This window comes from Uloborus diversus, chromosome 10, assembly GCF_026930045.1.
Source record: "Uloborus diversus isolate 005 chromosome 10, Udiv.v.3.1, whole genome shotgun sequence".
NCBI classification, from domain to species: Eukaryota; Metazoa; Arthropoda; class Arachnida; order Araneae; family Uloboridae; genus Uloborus; species Uloborus diversus.
The window spans coordinates 52,906,605-52,925,350 of NC_072740.1; the positions used below are offsets into that span (position 1 = coordinate 52,906,605).

Below are 18,746 nucleotides of genomic sequence, written 5' to 3' on the forward strand. Positions count from 1 at the left end.
AGTGTTTGTAATTCATCTTCTTAACATGTAATGTTATTCTAACTCGTATAATCTTGAACTCGTTAAATTCTCTACTGATTAAATTTGAATTATTATTAATGGAGGCTCTTATAGTGGCGTCGTGACGCAAAAGTATTCGTGTGAGTGATACGAAAAGACGGCGATTAGATTTTATAGCTGCAAATAAATATTTCAGAAATAGTATCAAGAATAAATTATATTTTTATTTTTGTATGAAACATGGATAAGTGTCAGGTAAAGCCATTGAAAATTTTTAGAAAAAATAACGATTTTCAATTCAAGATAATTGCTGCAGTCGAAAAACAGTAAGTATTAAACAACCAATACTTGTTTTCTTCTTCCAAGAGTGTTATTTTACGGGTTATTAGACTCTTTGTTTATTTTATAATTTCATTATGTTTTTGTTTTGTTCCCAATGTTTTGATATAAACAATAATTTTCATTTTAGCCTCTGTATATTATTATCCATACAATCTTTACTCAATTCAGTCAACTAGATTAACAAAATATTTTCCAGCCGGCTTATTGAAACATAAGTTAAAAGAATATTCCGCTTAATGTGACAAAGCTTCGATGTATCAGTCCGTTATAATGTTCTTTTAAATGTCACGGATAATATAATATCCTGCTCATTAGAATGCTTTTTCGTTGTAAGTTCCATTAAACAGACTCGACTGTACTGTATATTCCTGTCTAGGATTTTTAAAAGACAACTAATGAAAAGGGAAGTTCAATAACAACAAAAACTAAAAAAAAAAGCGATAATACTATTGAAAATGTGGGTCAAACTGCATAGATTTCTCATACAATGAAGAATAAACAATTGATCTACACATTTACAGCTTTTGACAACATCGATAGTAACACCAATGCCTCTATCTATAGTATATCTCTATCTTTAGCAAAATTATGCCAAATAGCGATTCATTATAAATATGTTTTCATAAATTAAAAACCAAACTTCATTCAATCGCCTTTCATTAATGAAACAATATTTTATTATTTTTCTTCTAAAACAGCCATTTTTAATTAACTACTCTGTTGGAGTCTATGTCAAAATTTGAAGTAGAAACATTGAACTTGTTCCAAAAGAATCGCAAATCGATTTTCTAGTCATTAAAATATTGAATATAGATTAACCTTGTTAAACTTCAAGTTGGAAATTGTCACATCATGTGAAATAAAATAAATGTGTATTTCTAACTTTAAAGTGCATCTTAATTCTTTTGATCATATATGACAACCTAACTATTAAGAACACTGGGGAGAAAATGCTTTCCCAGTGAAGTACGAACGATTACTCTGTGTTTTTATTTTAAAACTATCTTAGCTTTCGATAAATATTTGCCAGACTAATTTATCTCATTATATCAAACGATTACATTGTTAAGCAAGTTCATAAAAGTTATATCTTTGCTAGTTCAAACACGGCTCCAAAAATACTTTATTTAATTTAAAAGAATGCATTTTTAAATAGATTAAAGATAACATATGAAGAATGTAAGCAAAGTAAGAATAATTATATTATTGAAGAAAATGCCCATCTACGGAATCAAAAACTGTCAACTTGGATAATATTTGAGATTACGCAAAAAAGCATACGCTACTTGATTATTTTGAAACTAAACAGCTTTTCCTCGATTCAGTCCGTGATACTTAATTCGCAGAGTTGAAATAATAGGTATATTTTGAATTTTATTACAAACTTACAACTAATAATAAAATAAAGTCAATAAAAAATTCAGAGGAAAACGATATACCTAAAGTAAAATCTCGTTCATCAAACTAATTGTGATTAGAGGTGATCAGTATGATCAAAAATCTGAATAATTCGCAAAGTATGGGTGGAGAATTAAACTATTCCTTAAATAAGCAGATTTGCCGATTATTTCGACACAAAAAATATTTTTAGAAACATCATCTATACTAATTAAACCTGTGCTTGTCTGTTTGTAGGCGCATCTGTAATACTATCTCCTCTAAACTGGAAATATTTACCCGGAAAGTGCCGGATAGTACGCGGGCATAATATAATAATTGAAAAAATTTTAAAAGAAAGCGATTAACGAAGTAAAATCTAAAATGTTTGGAAAAAATACATACGTATTAAAACTCATTTCTCCTAAATACTAAAAAACCATTAAAATGAGCCAAAATGCCTCAAAATGGCCTTATAAGACCAAAAGAAATCCGCAAAACTTAATATTTTTATTGTTTATTTGCAGACGTTCGTGTTAACTGAGAAATCTCACATAAAGTTCATCTTATGTAAAAAATAATAATAAAATAATAATGGGTGATGGTGGGGGGGGGGGGTAAATTGGGATAAAAGTAAGAAGTAGAACATACTTAAATACCTTTTTTTCGTACTTTAAGGGACAATAAAATGGGAATTAAATAGGTGTTGCTCCTCTTAAATTTAGCAGCAAAAAAAAAAAGAAAAGAGAATGACATATGTGTTTGTTAACTTTAACTTTTTTAAAAAAAAATAATTTGGATCATGAATACCGTCGTTGTTATTTCAAGCTTAGAAGGGAAGAGCTGTATGGGAATTTACAGTAAAGTATAATTATTTAAAAGATTTAACTAAAAAAAAATATTTTCCGAATTTCTGGATGAGAAGATAAAATAAATAAAAATATAAACTACTTTAGCCAACGTAAATTTCAAAGGAAGAGCATTATTTAATCCCCCCCCCAAAAAAAAACTTGTTAATAAATTAATCCTGTTACAAAAAGGCAGCGAACCAGTAAATACTAAATCCACCATTAAGTGCACGAGGAGTAAAAAATTGCATAGGTAAGTCAAAAGTATTAAAATAATCATATAGTCTCAGTAAAAAAAAAAAAAAATAGTGCAGTACAAGCTTAATAAGACTAAATAATCTAACTTATACAATACTAAATCTTTTGAGAAGCTGACTCAAGGATCCCTAGTCACGTGAACCAACATCGAAAAATGGTTGGCACGTTTTGCGCGAAACAAGCGATAGAAACCTGATTTCTTCCAATGCTTTGCTTTAAAATATATCACGTAACTTGGGGAATGGGTTTCATGAATGAAAGTCTTCACTCCCTCCATTTTATATCTTCTCAATGGTAAAAACCGTGGTTTTTAAGAGCATGTCATAAAAACGGACCAGATTCCACACAAGAACGCAATCAGATGCGCAGTGATTAAGATAGTGCATCTAAAGGCAAAACTGTGGAATAAAAGTGTGATTTACTGTTGATAAATTTCCATGGTTTCTTGGCAGTCATTTTGGTATGGTATTAATGTTTAAAGTTATGGAAATAACAGTTTCGTAAAGTATCCCGTTTCGACTGCGGGGTTACATTGCGCATCGATTAATTCTAATTGTAAAGTTAAATTTAACGGAGTGTTTGGTGTTTAAAAAAGCAATGAATAAAAATATTTTTTACGCCACATGGTCAGAAGAGCTTTTAAAGAAATATTTTGAATCCCTAAGAATTTACTTAAAAATATTTTTTTCCCGATTTTTTATTAAATTTGAAGTCTTTTTTTTCTGCAGCACTCAGCCTTAATATTAAAAATAGAAGGTAATTTCTCATAGATCTTTTTTTTTTAACGTACGATTTCTTTAATACAGCAACGTTATGTGTCATATCTGTTGAATCGTTTCCTTTTTTCTATAAGCGCTGTCACAAAAGCGATAGAAAAGTTTCTAAAACTTTAAATCATCTTTTCTGCTTATAAGTTGAGAAATAACCTTATTTTGAGGAAAACAAATGTGCGACATATAATTTAAGAGGTATGTATATATTTTTAAAGTTTATCGTCTGTTGCATTGTAAATAAATGTAATTGAATTTGTTTTTTATTCATAAACAAATAACACTGTCGCTCAACAGTTAAAACTCAATTCATTGAACACAATAAAAGTTTAATTTATTGGAAATTGTTTCTATTCAACATTTTGGGGTAAAAAAATACAATACGAAAAACTATTTTTTGCAATATTTGAAGTTGCATCATAAATGAAAGTAAGTTCAACTAGTTCATCTTTGATTGTTTATGAGCTACAATACGAAATTTGCTATCTTTAAAAAGATAAACAAATAATTGAATCGCCGATATTTTGTATGGCATATTCTACAGTAGCCTTTTTTTCAGTTCGACATTATATCACTATAAATATATGTTTTATTAATACTTTACAACTATTAATACTTTATAACTTACAACGATTTTCCTTTGGGGGGAAAAGGTTTCGCGAAAGCAAGTATATATATATATATATATATATATATATATATATATATATATATATATATATATATATATATATATATATATATATATATATATATATATATATATATGTGCGCAGAAGGAAGACTTGAAATTTATCTCTTATGCTATTGCTATTTCAACAAAATTTGACTTTGAAGCAAGAAATTGTCTTTCACGAATTGAACTTGCTTTTCAAAGCTTTGATTGTTTATGACCTTAATAAATTGGTTTAAAATGACAGAAACATTGTAAAGAATTAAAGTAATCTAATAAATCGCATATTGTGGAAAAAAAAGGAATACTGAATCAATTATAAGCATGAGCGGCAAGTTTTATATTTTAATGCGTAAGTAATAACTGCTTAATAAGTTGTTTAAGGGAACTATGATAAGTGTATGCGAATAGATTTTAAATATGCTAAATATCGTGACTGTAACTGGCATTTGATAACAGGAAAAGACGTAAATACATCATTTTATGTGGGTAAAAAAAGAAAGATATCAAATAAATCTACAAAGGTGTTTCAAAAAGTAAGGTAACAAGAGTTCTGACGAGTGTTCAGATTCTACGTATGATTTAAACGGTAAACGCCAAAGATAAAGAAGTTGATTAGAGCTTTCAAACTGTGCTAGTGAATTGAGCTGGATGTACAGTATCAGGACGAAATGTCAGTTAAAAGATGTCTGAGTTGACGGAAACATTGTCGACCGTAATGCTACCCATTATTGCGCAACCCTGGGCCGATTGCGACAGACAATTCACCGTAAACAACCAAGACTCAGGAAGTGAGCATTTCAGAACCAATGCTGTGGTTCAGCAAGCCTTCGTGACGTGGCTTCACAACCTTGACGATAATTTCTTCTATGCCAGTTTTAATGTTTTGATGTACCGCTTGAACAATATGGTGGGCCGAAAAAAAAGGAAATTTTTGATAAGCAACTTCTAATAGCAAAAATGTTGTGTAATGCCATCCAAAGCATGGGAAAAATAATTGAAAAAAAAGTAATATTTATGTTTTCAGATCGTGCATTGGCAGCAAAGTTTGAAAAGAAAGGTAAGAAATGATCAATTTTTAAATATTTTTTACAAAAATCCAAATTTTAATATATCTTTGAAAATAATTACATTCCTTTACAGTTTTTAGTTCACGCATAAGCCGCAAAGTTAGGTGAAATCAACCAAAAATCGACGTTTTAAGCTTATTTTGTATATTTCTTCTTTTAGATCCCCGTTACATATTTTTTTTCAATAAAAGTACACTATACAACTCTTTGCTGGAGCTGAAATTATATTATGTTGCATTAACAATCCAGAACTCATCCTAAAGTTGGTGATTGCACTTTGCGTTCCACCTTGCAGTTCCCAAAAAGGATGGTATTGACAGGACTCATACATTTGTAAAGTACGTTACCATCATAATAACTATTCGGTTTTAAACAAGTTTCTATTTTTCGATCCCAGTTTGAAGTTCGACTTTTGACTCAATTTTTGCATTGAGGATCGTGAGCATAAATGTTTTTATATTAATCCAAATCTCGTCTCATCCCAAAATACTCTACCTACTTACTCACTAACCAGTTAAATAACTCATTCCACAACCGAAGTGTAAAAGAGGAACATTTACTGATTTATAGGCAAAGCATCAACTGTTTTTATAAAATTAAATATTATTAACTTAGAAAGAACTCGGTCAGAAGAAATCAAAGTTTTGGAAACTGACTTAAAAAGCGAGTAAAAATATTTGATGGATATTGTTAATGTTATACTGAAGGGAAAATGTGACTTTGATCTCGCTTCCACAAAACTAAGACGTTTCAGGCAATAGCTTTCGTTATCGTGTGCTAACGTAGTGCTGGTGCTGTATAATATTCAAACTAAACTACTAGTGGAATGAAAGCACTCGTAAATACTATCTTTCAAAATTATGCTTCTGTGGTTTGATATAATAAACATTTTAAAGAAGGGAACAAACTTTCGTGAAACATGGACCTGTAAAATTATTTAAAGCTACAAAATCTACAAATCAGATGTATAATATTCCTCCAAACATGGTGGATCCGGTGATTTAAAGAAATGCTTACTTTGTTAATTTTGAGAAATTGCTATTGGTCATGGCAATGCACTAAAGGCAAAATATATAGGAGTTGGATTACAGTAGGGTATCTATAGAACGCAAAAGACCTCCAATCAAGAAACACTTCTATAGTTATTACAGAAGTTCTTCCATCAATATTAAGACTTGAAGCTTCGAACTACAGCAGTTAGTTGACAAGTCAACGTGTTTACTTCCTCCGCTTCAGTGATGATGTGAAAAACAAGGATACTTTATCCTTTCTAGAAACTATACATTTATTCTTAAAATTCCCATATCACACACGGGCAGTGGAATGGATTGTGGAACTGTTCAGTGAATCTGGAGAAATTCATTTGAGGTATTAGACGGGAAAGTTGGATTTATATGAAAACCTTTATATATTTCAAACATCAATGCCAAAACTGAGTTTTAAGTCCGACTTCACACTTTGATCGAAACGTAGAACACGGAATTGCAGGTAGAACACAAAGTGCTACCACCTACTTGGGGTGGGTTCTGGCTTGTTAATGCAACACAATATAATTGTAGTTCCAGCAAAGAGTTGTATAGTGCATGTTTACTGTAAAAAAGTATATAACTGGGATCTAAAAGAAAAAATACTGCAATATGCAAAATAAGCTAAAAAGCCGATTTTTGGTTGATTTCACGGAATTTTACTGCTTATGCGCGAACTAAAAACTGTAAAGGAATGTAAATATTTTCAAATATATATTAAAAGACTTTTTAAAGGAAGCATTTAAACGGGATTAGAACACAAATTTTAAACATTTGGATTTTTATAAAAATATTTGAAAATTCACCATTTTTTACCTTTTTTTTCAAACTTGACTACCAATGCGCGATATGAAGACAAAAATATCAATTTTTTGAATTATTTTCCCCATGTTTAGGATGATTATGCACAAATTTGTTTTTCTATTATAAGTTGCTTCCCGAAAATATCCTTTTTTCCGTCCACCCTATTGAACAATTGCCTCGTTAAGAATGACGACTATGTATTTTTACGTTTGCCATATTACACTTTATATTTTTATAATTCCCGAAACAACATATTGTGTTCCAGGGGCATGTTACCTTACTTTTGAAATCTCCTCGTACAATAAATCAAAAAAGTATCTGTTAGTTAATTGTAGAATACATTTTTTTAATAAACTAATTTAGTGTACACAACTTTTCAAAACTCATCTTACGAACTTTTTTCCACTAGGTATGTGCACTCAACAAATACCCAAGAATTAAACTAAACTACCGCATACATAAACAATAAAGCACATAAACGTTTATACTTTATGAGTAAAACAAGTATCCGATGTAGAATCAAACTTTCTTCTGGGGTCCTTAGCAGTCGTATGTAAAATTTTCTGAAGTTTTAAGCAGCTAAATTTGCAAAAACTACGAGGCATTGTAAATCAAAGCAAAACTCACATTATGATGTTGATTTCGGCCAGATTTACACAGTATCTTGTTTTGTGTCCCAATAACAATTCATGTATTGCTGATTAATTCAACGCATTTTTTTTTTTAATTTTTAACACAACATGACGAATTCTTAACAAATAAGAAGAAACAAAACTCGATAATTTGGGAGGAAATGCGAGGATCATTTTATTATTGCAAACTCTCGGGAGATTGTAGCTCCCATAAAACTAACCATCAGTTCATTTATTCCGAATCAATAGCTGAATTTGGTCTCCCTGTCTGTCTCTTTGTTATTAGTTGGAAAGTATTTCAGCCATTTGTTTTCTACTAATATGCGTTTAGTCAGTTGCTGATGTCATCGACAGACTCCGCGCGTCCTTCCGTTTTTTTTACCGGCCCAAATCTTTTGCGTAGGTACTACAGTAAAACCTGTAAAGTTGACCACCCTTGTAAGTTAACCACCTGTCTAAGGTGACCGCTTTTTTTCAGGCACAGAGTTAGATCTATATCATGTAAATCAACCTCTATAAGTTGTCCACCTGTTTAAGTTGACCACTAAAGTAGTGAACCGCAAGGGTCAACTTACACAGGTTTCACTGTACGATTCCTTTGTTCCTGTTCTTGTTGCAATGAAATTTTGGCACGTTTATAGTAGCAATGCTGATTCCATACGAAATAGGAATTAACCTTTTACTTACACTTCTACAGAAAATGGGGCTAAAGATTTTCTAAAAAAGAAATTTTCATATCATGAAAATTTTATCTACCAGAATACAGCTTTAGAAGACGGTGGAGATTCTTTAAATGAAGTAAATTACTAGGAATATGTTTTTTTAACAATGGATAGTGTAAACTGACATAAAACGAATAGGAAACGCAATGATTAAACGAAATATTTCCTTCAAATTAAAATCGAAAATTGTAGCATTTTTCTTTTTTTACATTAAATCTAAAATTGCCTGCATTAAAATTACCAATAAAAATATTACATGTGTCATAAAGTTAATAAAACTCACATAAAACGTTATTATTCAGTGTCTCCATCTCTCTTAACCTAATTTAAAGGGAAAATGTTGAATTAATTTTGTCATTAATGCTAAATAAAGCTGACTTATGAATCTCACTTATATCTAAAGGCAAATTTTAATGTCGGCAAAGTGTTTGAACAGTAAATTAGTAGATTAGTAACATTTTTATATGCGTAGAGCTTGAAATTGATCTGGGTCATTCAATGGCCCTTGCGCGTCTTAACGCTTGCTCGGGAGCCGTGCGTTATCCCGGGTATATATAAAAAAATGATTTTCTGATAACAATTTTTAACTATTCCTTAGAGAAGACATAAAAATATAATGAAGTTTGGCATTAAAAGCAATTTCAAAAACCACTAAGTAACCCATCATAAACCACAAAAGGCAGAGTAAAGGTAAAAGGAAGGTTCTATGGCGTGCCTTTTTTCGTCACGAGGGGAAAGGAATTTAGCTGCACAAATTTTCATCACGCTATCTTGTTAAAAAAAAAAAAAAAAAAAAAAAAAAAAAAAAAACTCCTTAACTTTCATGACTGTATAAAGTTGAAGCTCAAAGTTAAAACAATTTTTTATTTAAAATGCAGGCTAGTGGTTACTTCTCTGCAGTATCCGTGGTATAAGTATAAAAATAAGAATAATTGGCCTTGTCACATTTTACAGCTAGTAATTAATTTCATATAAATAAATATATATATATATATATATATATATATATATATATATATATATATATACTTAAAAAATGGTCAAACCAACACGAAGAGTTAGGATATTAAATGCTTGAAGCGAAAAAGAATAAAAGTAATTAATTATTATAATCCCCACGTTCCCCAACAATTACGTTTACAGAAATCACACGCATACAATTTGTGAACAAAACGTTTGACAAAGGTGCGACCAATATTCACAGAGATATAAACACAGCATTTTGAGCTTATACTAATTTACACTTGTGGTCATTTAATGTCAATTGGGGATAAAGAGAAACATGGGTAAATGGAACGAACTATTTCCAACATGTGTAGTAAGTTTTAATATATTTTTATTTAGGTTTTTTTTTTGCATAACTTAAACTTTTGTTGAGTAAAGATAAGGTTATATATAAAAAATAATTATGATAGTTCCGTGTTTTTCCATACAGTTGTAAAGGTCCCATCTTTGTTTGAAGATAAAACTGTAAAGAAAAAAGTTGTTTTTTAAAGTTTAGTGATCGTACATTTTCCTTGCGAGCAGGTACAAAAAAAGTAATTAGTTTAACTGGCTTTACTTGTCACGTGAAAAGTTGATAATAGTATTCTAAGTATTGGAATTGCTTTATGAAATTCACCTTTCCACCTATTTTCGGGTGTGCAATTAAGTGTGTTTTAATGTACCCTTTAAACACTTCTCTGGAGTAAAGGGAAACAATGAAGCTTTTCATATTTCCTTTTTTTTTCTGAAAATAATATTTGATGTAAGATACATATTTTGTATCTTACCTAAGTTCAGCGCTCATTTTTTTCTTTTTTTTTTTTGTATGGTTTTTCGTTTTTAAACGATTTTAGATTACAATTGTGGGAAACAGCGGATTGCATTTGACCTACGGTCCACCGATTGAGTATTGTTTGTATATAACTTCTAAATCTTCTACACTTCTTGTGTATAGTGCGAATATCAACCTACTTCAACCTCGTGGGGAAATAAATGAAGCGTTTTAATTGACCCCCTAGTCTCTGTGGTGGAACGAAACATGATTTCATTCTTTACCAACAGTCCCAAAGTCACATTTTGCATGTCCTGTTTCTTTTAGAGGATTTTGTTTTGGACACAATTCAAGGCAATCTGAATTAAATACAATTCAGCTTATATGCAACAAATTTAAATCGTGCAAGATTGTATTTATGTCACCTCTGGAGAATTCAAAACATTTTTTATGGAACCGCATTTTTTCAATTTTTTTTTTTTCTAGTACAGTGATTTAAGTCCCGAAAATGTCTGTTAAATATTACTAAAAATTTGAAGCTTAAACCTAGAAGTATTTCATATAGATGGAAATATTATAAGTTTGATAAAAATATATATATTAATAATTTTCTTTTACAGTTTTCCGGCAAAACATATTTCCTAAAAATATAACCTAAGTTATTTACACACCGTGCAGTTGCTATATTTACTTACTCATAAAAATCTTTCGCGAAATTGTAAAAAGAAAAACATCAAAAATTATTGCACCTTCTCTGATTACATTTGAGGCAGTTAGAAGCAAAGGGATGTAAGTGAACCTTTCAAACTTTTGAATCAAACGCGTTTAAAGTTCAGATCCAAGGTAGACTTCCATTATAAATGTTTTCTAAATTATTCTGTATAGCAGCATAACCAGGACTACTAGTTCTACTTCTTGCCCCAAAGCAAAGGAGATAATCTCCTATTATGTGTACTAAATTTTAACTGACACTGACATACTAACTATGTCACTGACATCCCTTTGCTTGTCACTGTCTCAAATGTAATTAGGGAAGGTGCAACAATTATGAAATTGAGGAGTCAAGTACGATAAAAATTGTTGGTGAGGTAACTTCTCTCCAAGTTGACTATTACAAATTTGCATCTTAATTAAATAAAGTCAGTTTCTTTTAAAGAACTTGCTGTGTTGAGTACTTAAAAAAAATGGTAATTTAAGATGGTTTTGTACTCGTATATACTCTGATCACTTTTCCCCAAGCCTGGTAACAAATGAGTATGAAAAAAATGTGATAAGATTATTCTAAATATTTTTGAAATAAAATTCAGCACAATGTGTTCTTTATTTTTGTAATGATGAAGAACACAAAGTTTTCAAGTAAAGTCTTGCATTTATCATCCATGATAAAACAGTGGATTTCATGACCTCTTTACTTCACCAGACCCTGTAATTTTTAAATGGTTTCTTAGCTAGGGGACCTTTGAATAATGCACGCTGTCATATGATTTTTTTTTAAAGTTTATATAACTGTTATGTGGAAAGTAATAGCTTTATAACATCTTTACTGTTGTTTGAAATAAAGTTTTAAAATAAAAAAATTGATGGTATCCTTTTCTTGACTTAGTACATTATCAGTAAAATACTTCCACCAAATTTTTCCTTTGTGTTGATCCACTTATTTCTTTCCCGGAGTGATTCTGTTCATTCTACCATTGTTAACTATCTATTTTGTTCGTTTTCATAAAACGAAACCTAATAAATTTTTATAGATGAGCAACACCTAGCGTTAAGCAAAATACCTCAGCAATAAATTTTGGAAATATTACCCTCAATTTAAGAAACTTAAAAAGGAAAAATTAAACTTTATTTCGCTTTATGTCTTATTTCCGATTATATTAATAATAAATTTTAATAATGATATGCTAATGATGTTACGCTGTCAGTTCATTTTTTTTTTCAGCGGTGATTATTGAGGTTTATTTTATGTAATTAAATGTAACACATCGTTCTTTAAAATTCTTAGAAATTAGAAGTGCTTTTTTAATAGTTTTGGGAGAAACTCTTACGCGAATGGATTTAATTAGCTCTCCATTTAAATAACTGAAAGCGAATTTTCAAACCATGCTATCGTCTTTCTTTCATTTTTCAATTTTTTCCTTACTCGAGGACTTTATGGAAAGAAAAACAAATGAGAAAAGCAATGAACTTTTACATGATAAAAGGGAAACGATCTTTGAAATAAATTGTTGGAGAGCAAAAAATCTGAGATGGGGACAATAGAGCAAGTTATCGCAAAATCAAACCGTTTCCAAACAAATATGTAGCTATCTAAATTTATGGTCTGCGCTGGGTTTCCGCTTTTTTTTCTTTTTGCTTTACGAGTTCAATTTTCTTCATCGCTTTGAAGTTGGCTTAGAAATTGAAATTACTTTTCATTAGTTTCCTTTTCTTCAGATTGTTTATGATTTATTTCAATGTAACAAAAATTTCGCTTAAATGTGTTACCAAATATGTATTATTTGTGGTTTTTGGTATTGAATTAGTATTTGTGCATATTCACACTGATACTGTGGCGGACAAAAGAAAATTGCATCACTTGCGAAAAAATGGGAATTAGTGCAAAAACTAATTTGCAGGTGAATGTTTGATGAAATGGTGGGTATTGTTTCTATAAAATACGGTTGTAGACTTAATCTCAACCGCATTTCGTTGGGATTAATAATTTTTTTTTTACGTTTGATTATTTCCGAAAATGAAAGGCAATGAGAAAATGTGAATGAATTCTGATACATTTCTTCAGATATCTTTCTAAATTTTTTAAGACGTTCAGTTGGAATTGTTTTCTGTGTTGCTACATCTACATGGATGTGAAATTATAAAGGTTATTCTTATATTTCAAGCTTGCTCAGTGAAAAACAAATTGATTTATGCGTTTATGTATCATAAAATAATTTCCAATACTTTTATTTAAAATTTAGTATTTTATTCCTCCTGTATGTTGTCAAGTTTTCTGAAACATTGGTAGGCCCGGAAGAAAAACTTTACGCGTTATGAGCCCGAATCGGTATTTTCAAAAGAAATGCTAATATATTCGTGAATATAAGGGATACTTCAAACAATATAATAAATAAATAATCCATAAATAACTGTACGCAGAATGTAAATTTATTTCAGAAATTTATAGCTTATTTATTCAGCTAATTTATCAGCTATTAACGGTGAAGGATGAATAAAAATGTTTTCTTGTTTATTAAATTTGTTAGTGCTCCCCTAAAAGAATGGGTAGTATAACTTTATTGAAAAAAGACGGATGGAGAGCATACCTTTTATGTGACAAAAATTACAGGGGAGCTGGTCTCTTATTTCCCAAGAAATTCTTTGAAAGAAGATTTTTTTTTTAAATTGGTAAACTGTTGTTGATTTTTTTTTTTTTGTTTAAAGTTTTGCGCCTCCATGTGTTTAATATAGATGCAACTTTTTCAGATTAAAAAAAAATGTTTCCCATTGACAAATGACCGTAACGCATTGTATTTAGGTGAAATATGTGACAAAAATCCACCTGGTGACCGTAACTCAACTTTGATTAAAAAAAAAAAAGTGCAGCTATGACTTTTGTCCTTTTGTATGGCATTATTATTTCGTGCGCGATCCTTATATATATAAAAAAATACTTTTATCGCTTCTGGTTTTATATGAACTGTGTTGCGTATTTGACTTAAATTATTTTTTCTATGAGGAACAGGATTTTCCATTTGATCTAGATATAATGTGCTTCTTTCATTACGTTCTTTTTCTTCGAAGGAAAGGGGAGAGATAGAGAGAGCGGGGTTTTGTTTTAAAATTTAGTTTAAAAGATTGGATCGCTAATCGGCTGGGTTTCAGTAGCTTGGTCGCTTGGTGAGATAGACGATAAGCAATGACGTTGGTGGATTGTCTCACATTTTAAAGCAACTGTTGTATGTAATTTAATGCTTTTTATTGATTTGGAGAAATATTTTTAAATGCAAAGGAAGTGTTACTGCTTTTTTTGTGTGTGTGTGTGCAGAAAGGGGCAATTTTTTTTTATGTATTCAAAGGAACTTCTTTAAATTTTTAGCACGGGCACTACCGCACAGTGAGGCAATCCTAAAGTGATTTTGGACATTGGGCGGAAAATTAAACCATTTAATATTGCATTTTTATTGTCGTATTGACAAGCTAAGATCATATTCCCACTAAACTAACTAATGTTTCTCATTTTTCCAGTAGATGATACCTTTGATTTGAAGAATTAACTTGCTAATACTTCGTTAGTAAACAATTTAGTAAACAATAGATAACTTGTTTAAAAACTCAACAAATTTAATGCTGTGATGTCCTGTGCTTTATGCGCCCCCTAATAACTAACAAAAACATCCAAAAACGTATCTTAGGAAATAAGAAAATTTTGTAGATCATTGTCAAAATATTTTAAACGTATTTTTGAATTACGAAAATCACTAGCAAATGCCAGCAAAACTGGTAAATCCAATACATTGTATATAGTTTCAACTTTTATAATCTGGTATCAGTTCTTGCTTAAACCTGCCTATTAAAAATATATTAACAATTAAAGCCAAGTAAACATGTTTACATATTTGAGTTGGTTTACTTTTTACTGCAAACCCTTTCAAATAAATACCTCACAGAATCAGTTTAATAATAATAGAGATAACAATGGAGATGTATTTAATAATTTATTAATCAATTCTGACTATCTGATTTTAAATGAGTTCCCGAAGACTTACAATCTGCAACAAGAAATGCCACAAGAAGTGAAGAATTCGCTTGAAGATGATGTAATGGAATATGGATAAACTGCTTCATATTTCTATGAAATTTGTATCTAATTGTTAATAACTTATTTTAATTTGCATTAATTACTTAGTATATCATTACTTTTACATTTTTAATAACAACATATGATCAAATTGTTAAGTAGAAATTGGGTTACTAAAAATGTCCAACCTCTCCATACACTCGCCCCAGTGTGCACCGGGTGGTTACTCTATAAACAATGAGCCAGTAACTTTTAGCGACGGCTTTAACTATACTTCATGTGGTGTTTTGGTCAATTTGAATTTAGGTTGGTGTTCCATTGGATGTAGTACACGTTTTGAGTTCAGATGTCTCAAAGTAGACTATTTTTAAATATATTTAATTTCAAAATGATTTACTCGGTAAAACATGAATTAGTAAATCTAAACAACAGCTGTAATTATACACCATATAGGTAGTTTTTTTTTTTTAATTCAATTAAGAAATCTATGAGTTCTGATGAACTTTATATTTAAAATTAATGATAGCTAAGATAATAAAATATTGATATTTGAAAAATAGTGTTCGGTAAAAAGGATAAATCATCTCATTAAATTAATCCAGTGTTTATCAATTGTTAACATAATGTTGTTCCCGAAAAAGACGATCAAAATGAAATCAGATGAGATAAACTCTCTGAGAGATGGGTACATTAGAACCTTAGTAAACATGCTAAAAAACTTGAAATCCACAAGGTCACGCAAGTTTGTGACAAGAAAAAAAAAAAGTAAGTCCTTATTCCTTTTCTCTTTGACGTTACATTTATATTCTTATTTTTGAGCATAAACGCGTTTATTTATTTTCAATAGTTTATTACTCAGTTGTAAAAATGCAGCTTCAGTTACTTTCTCAATCCTTTACCCAAATACAATCATATTTCTAAATGATGGAATTGATTTATGATCGTTATAAAGTGAAAGACAACATAAAAATAGGTGAAATGTGCATAACACGGCTTTTCATAAAGAGCATAGATGGTTATTAAAAAAGAGCCTGTATTTGAAAACTTTTCAAACTCTATGAATGAACCATCATTGATTTCTGACCAGATCTTAAAACTACACTACATCGAGTATCACTTACGGCTGTTGCAAAAAATCGTCGACCCCAGGTATCCATTTCATTTATTCAGCTTTAAAAAATGACTTAATCTTCTGAACAAAAAAGGATTAAACACATTTTAATCAATTAATAATTTCAGAATAAAATAGTTAATATCATAGATGCAAAACAATAATACATGCAAGACTAACCACATAATTGTGTTCATGTGCTAAGGTGTCTTATTAATTGATTTATTTAATTTCAGTTTCCAAGACCACTAGTGAGCTGAATTTGAAATGGTCAGAAGAAAATCCTGTAAACTTGTTCGAAAAACTGAAACTTCCCCAGTTTGTAATAAATAGCGTCAACACATCTATTTGCAGTGAAAAGTTTCACATCGGTACGTGCTAGTTTCTTGTTCATAAATGTCTCGTGTCGATGAATTCAAGATTTCTTTTTTCTCAGAACCAAAACTAGATTATAAACAACAATAATCTGTAATGTGAAACATTTTAAACTTGATGCTACATTTTTCAATAAAGTTTCCTAATTTTAAATAAGTTCAAATTTAAATGTATGGTTTTTTGGAGCTATTGTGTAGAAAATATTATATTGAAAAGAAAGCAAAAAAAAAAAACATACCAATCATGCAAGTATTTTATGGAATGGAGAAAATTAATTTAACTTAATGTTCGGTAATTTAAATTACAGTAATTAAATGTTATATTATGTTTTTTTCTTTCTAAACATGAACAAAACTTCACTCTGTATATGAGTAAAAGATAAACACCATATGAAATCTAAAACTGTCGCCTCGTTCAAGTGCAAACAAAAAGTATTGCAATGCAAAACATTGTTTTATTTTAAAACGAGACATTGGTTCCTGTAGGAATAAAAAAAGTAAAAAGTAGTTTAACTTTGGAAAAAAGGATAATCTTGTAAGTTTGTTTCATAATGTATGCTTTTAAAGTAGAATGATAAAGTTCTGTTAAAGCTGATCGAAATGTTTCAATTTTATTGTTCTGAAGTGAGTTTTTACTTGAACATTTTTTTACTTCTGTGTAACTTTAGTTCACGAAAGAAAATAAAAATCAATTTTTAAAATTTGTATTTTATCAAAAAACCTGTCATATGAAAACAAAATAACGTTAATTTCCAGATTATCAATTAATAAACTACCAGTATGTGTTAAAAAAGTATTTGTTGTTAAACTTTTTTAGTTTAAACAAAATTTTCCGAGAACGAAAATCAGTTTATAAAATATTATTAAAACAAATATATCAATAATTTGAGTTTTTTTAGTAAATATGGCATTTTAAAAAATTTAAAAATAAAGGTAGCGTTATTTATGTAGTCATGGGGGATAAAGTGCTTCGAGGCAAGCGTGAAATCAAAAAGGGTATTTTAAACTGTAAGAAACGTGAGCACTAAAATGAGTTACAGGCTCAGTGACAACTCAATAGATGCATTGTGTTTCTTACTAATATGTATTTTTTATTACAACAGTTGATCTTTCATTTTGTATTTGTTTATAAAACATTTTCGTAATTAATGCACTTTTTTACCAAAATTATCAAATACTGCAGCAAAACATTGTTTTGATCAATTTTTGAGAAAATTCTAATACCCGTATTCTGGTATCAAGTATAAAAAAAATACCGAATCTCGGTATTGCATTTTTGGTCTGGTATTGTGATCACTATTCGTGAACCAAGCAGTAAATACAACTTTTTCTCCTTTCGACTTCGTGGCTCTAAATATGAATACATTTGGTATTTGAGCAGTAGTCAACTATTATTTTAATATAAAAATGACTCCTTAATTAAATTAACATTCTCTAACATAAAAAATATTTTAGTAAATATTGATAAAATCCTTAATTATTTCCCTACTGTGAGGGATCACTGATTAATTAAGAGTTTCGTTTTTTTCTTCTATTCTTGGGAATTTACGTTAGGTTGGGGTCCCTATTGATATTTTTTGAGTACCCCCCCCCCCATTATATTTTTTGAATACATTTTTAATAGTGCGCTAAAAGGTTGCCTTTGTACGTTCATATATCAAAGCTTACTTTAATGTCTTTAAAACTTATCTTCCTTTCCCTCTAAAATGGTCGGAAATGAAAGTAAAAACTTTTTTTAAATGAAGTAAGTTTTTCTTAAATTTTGAGATGTTTGAAATAAAATTTGTTGTAATGCGGATACGTTTTAGTAGCAGCACGCAGCTTAACGCGTTTTTATAGAAATTGCTTTATTTGGTTTTTTCTCCATCGCTTTTAATGGTCTGAATAGGTGTAGATAATTATGTCACTCTGCACTTACTGAATTTATTTTTTGCAGTAAAGATAAGGCAGAGTGGAAAGTGATCGACTTCTGCGCACTTTGTATGGTAAAGTTTACTATACAAATCATCTGAGTAATTGCGTTCTATTAAATAAATTCAGAAGTTAAAAACTGAAAATTTCCTGTATGCAGAATGACCCCAACCCAGTCGGGAAATTGTGCATAATTCATCTGCCGGCGAAGAAACGATACGAAACTGAAATGTAAATATTATCTAAGAAAGAAGTTAGTCATTTGAGAAAATACACTTTTATTTATTTATTTTTTG

At 29.8% G+C, this 18,746-nt stretch overlaps 1 protein-coding gene across 1 annotated transcript in view; it reads left to right on the plus strand.

Moving 5' to 3' along the window:
• The window catches only part of LOC129231003 (glycine receptor subunit alphaZ1-like), a 75,043-nt gene that overhangs the window by 38,353 nt on the left and 17,944 nt on the right, over positions 1-18,746 (plus strand). Inside the window, exon 6 of the mRNA XM_054865248.1 lies at positions 16,402-16,536. Within this exon, the coding sequence (XP_054721223.1) occupies positions 16,402-16,536 (135 nt within the window). The remainder of the gene's footprint in view (positions 1-16,401; positions 16,537-18,746) is intronic.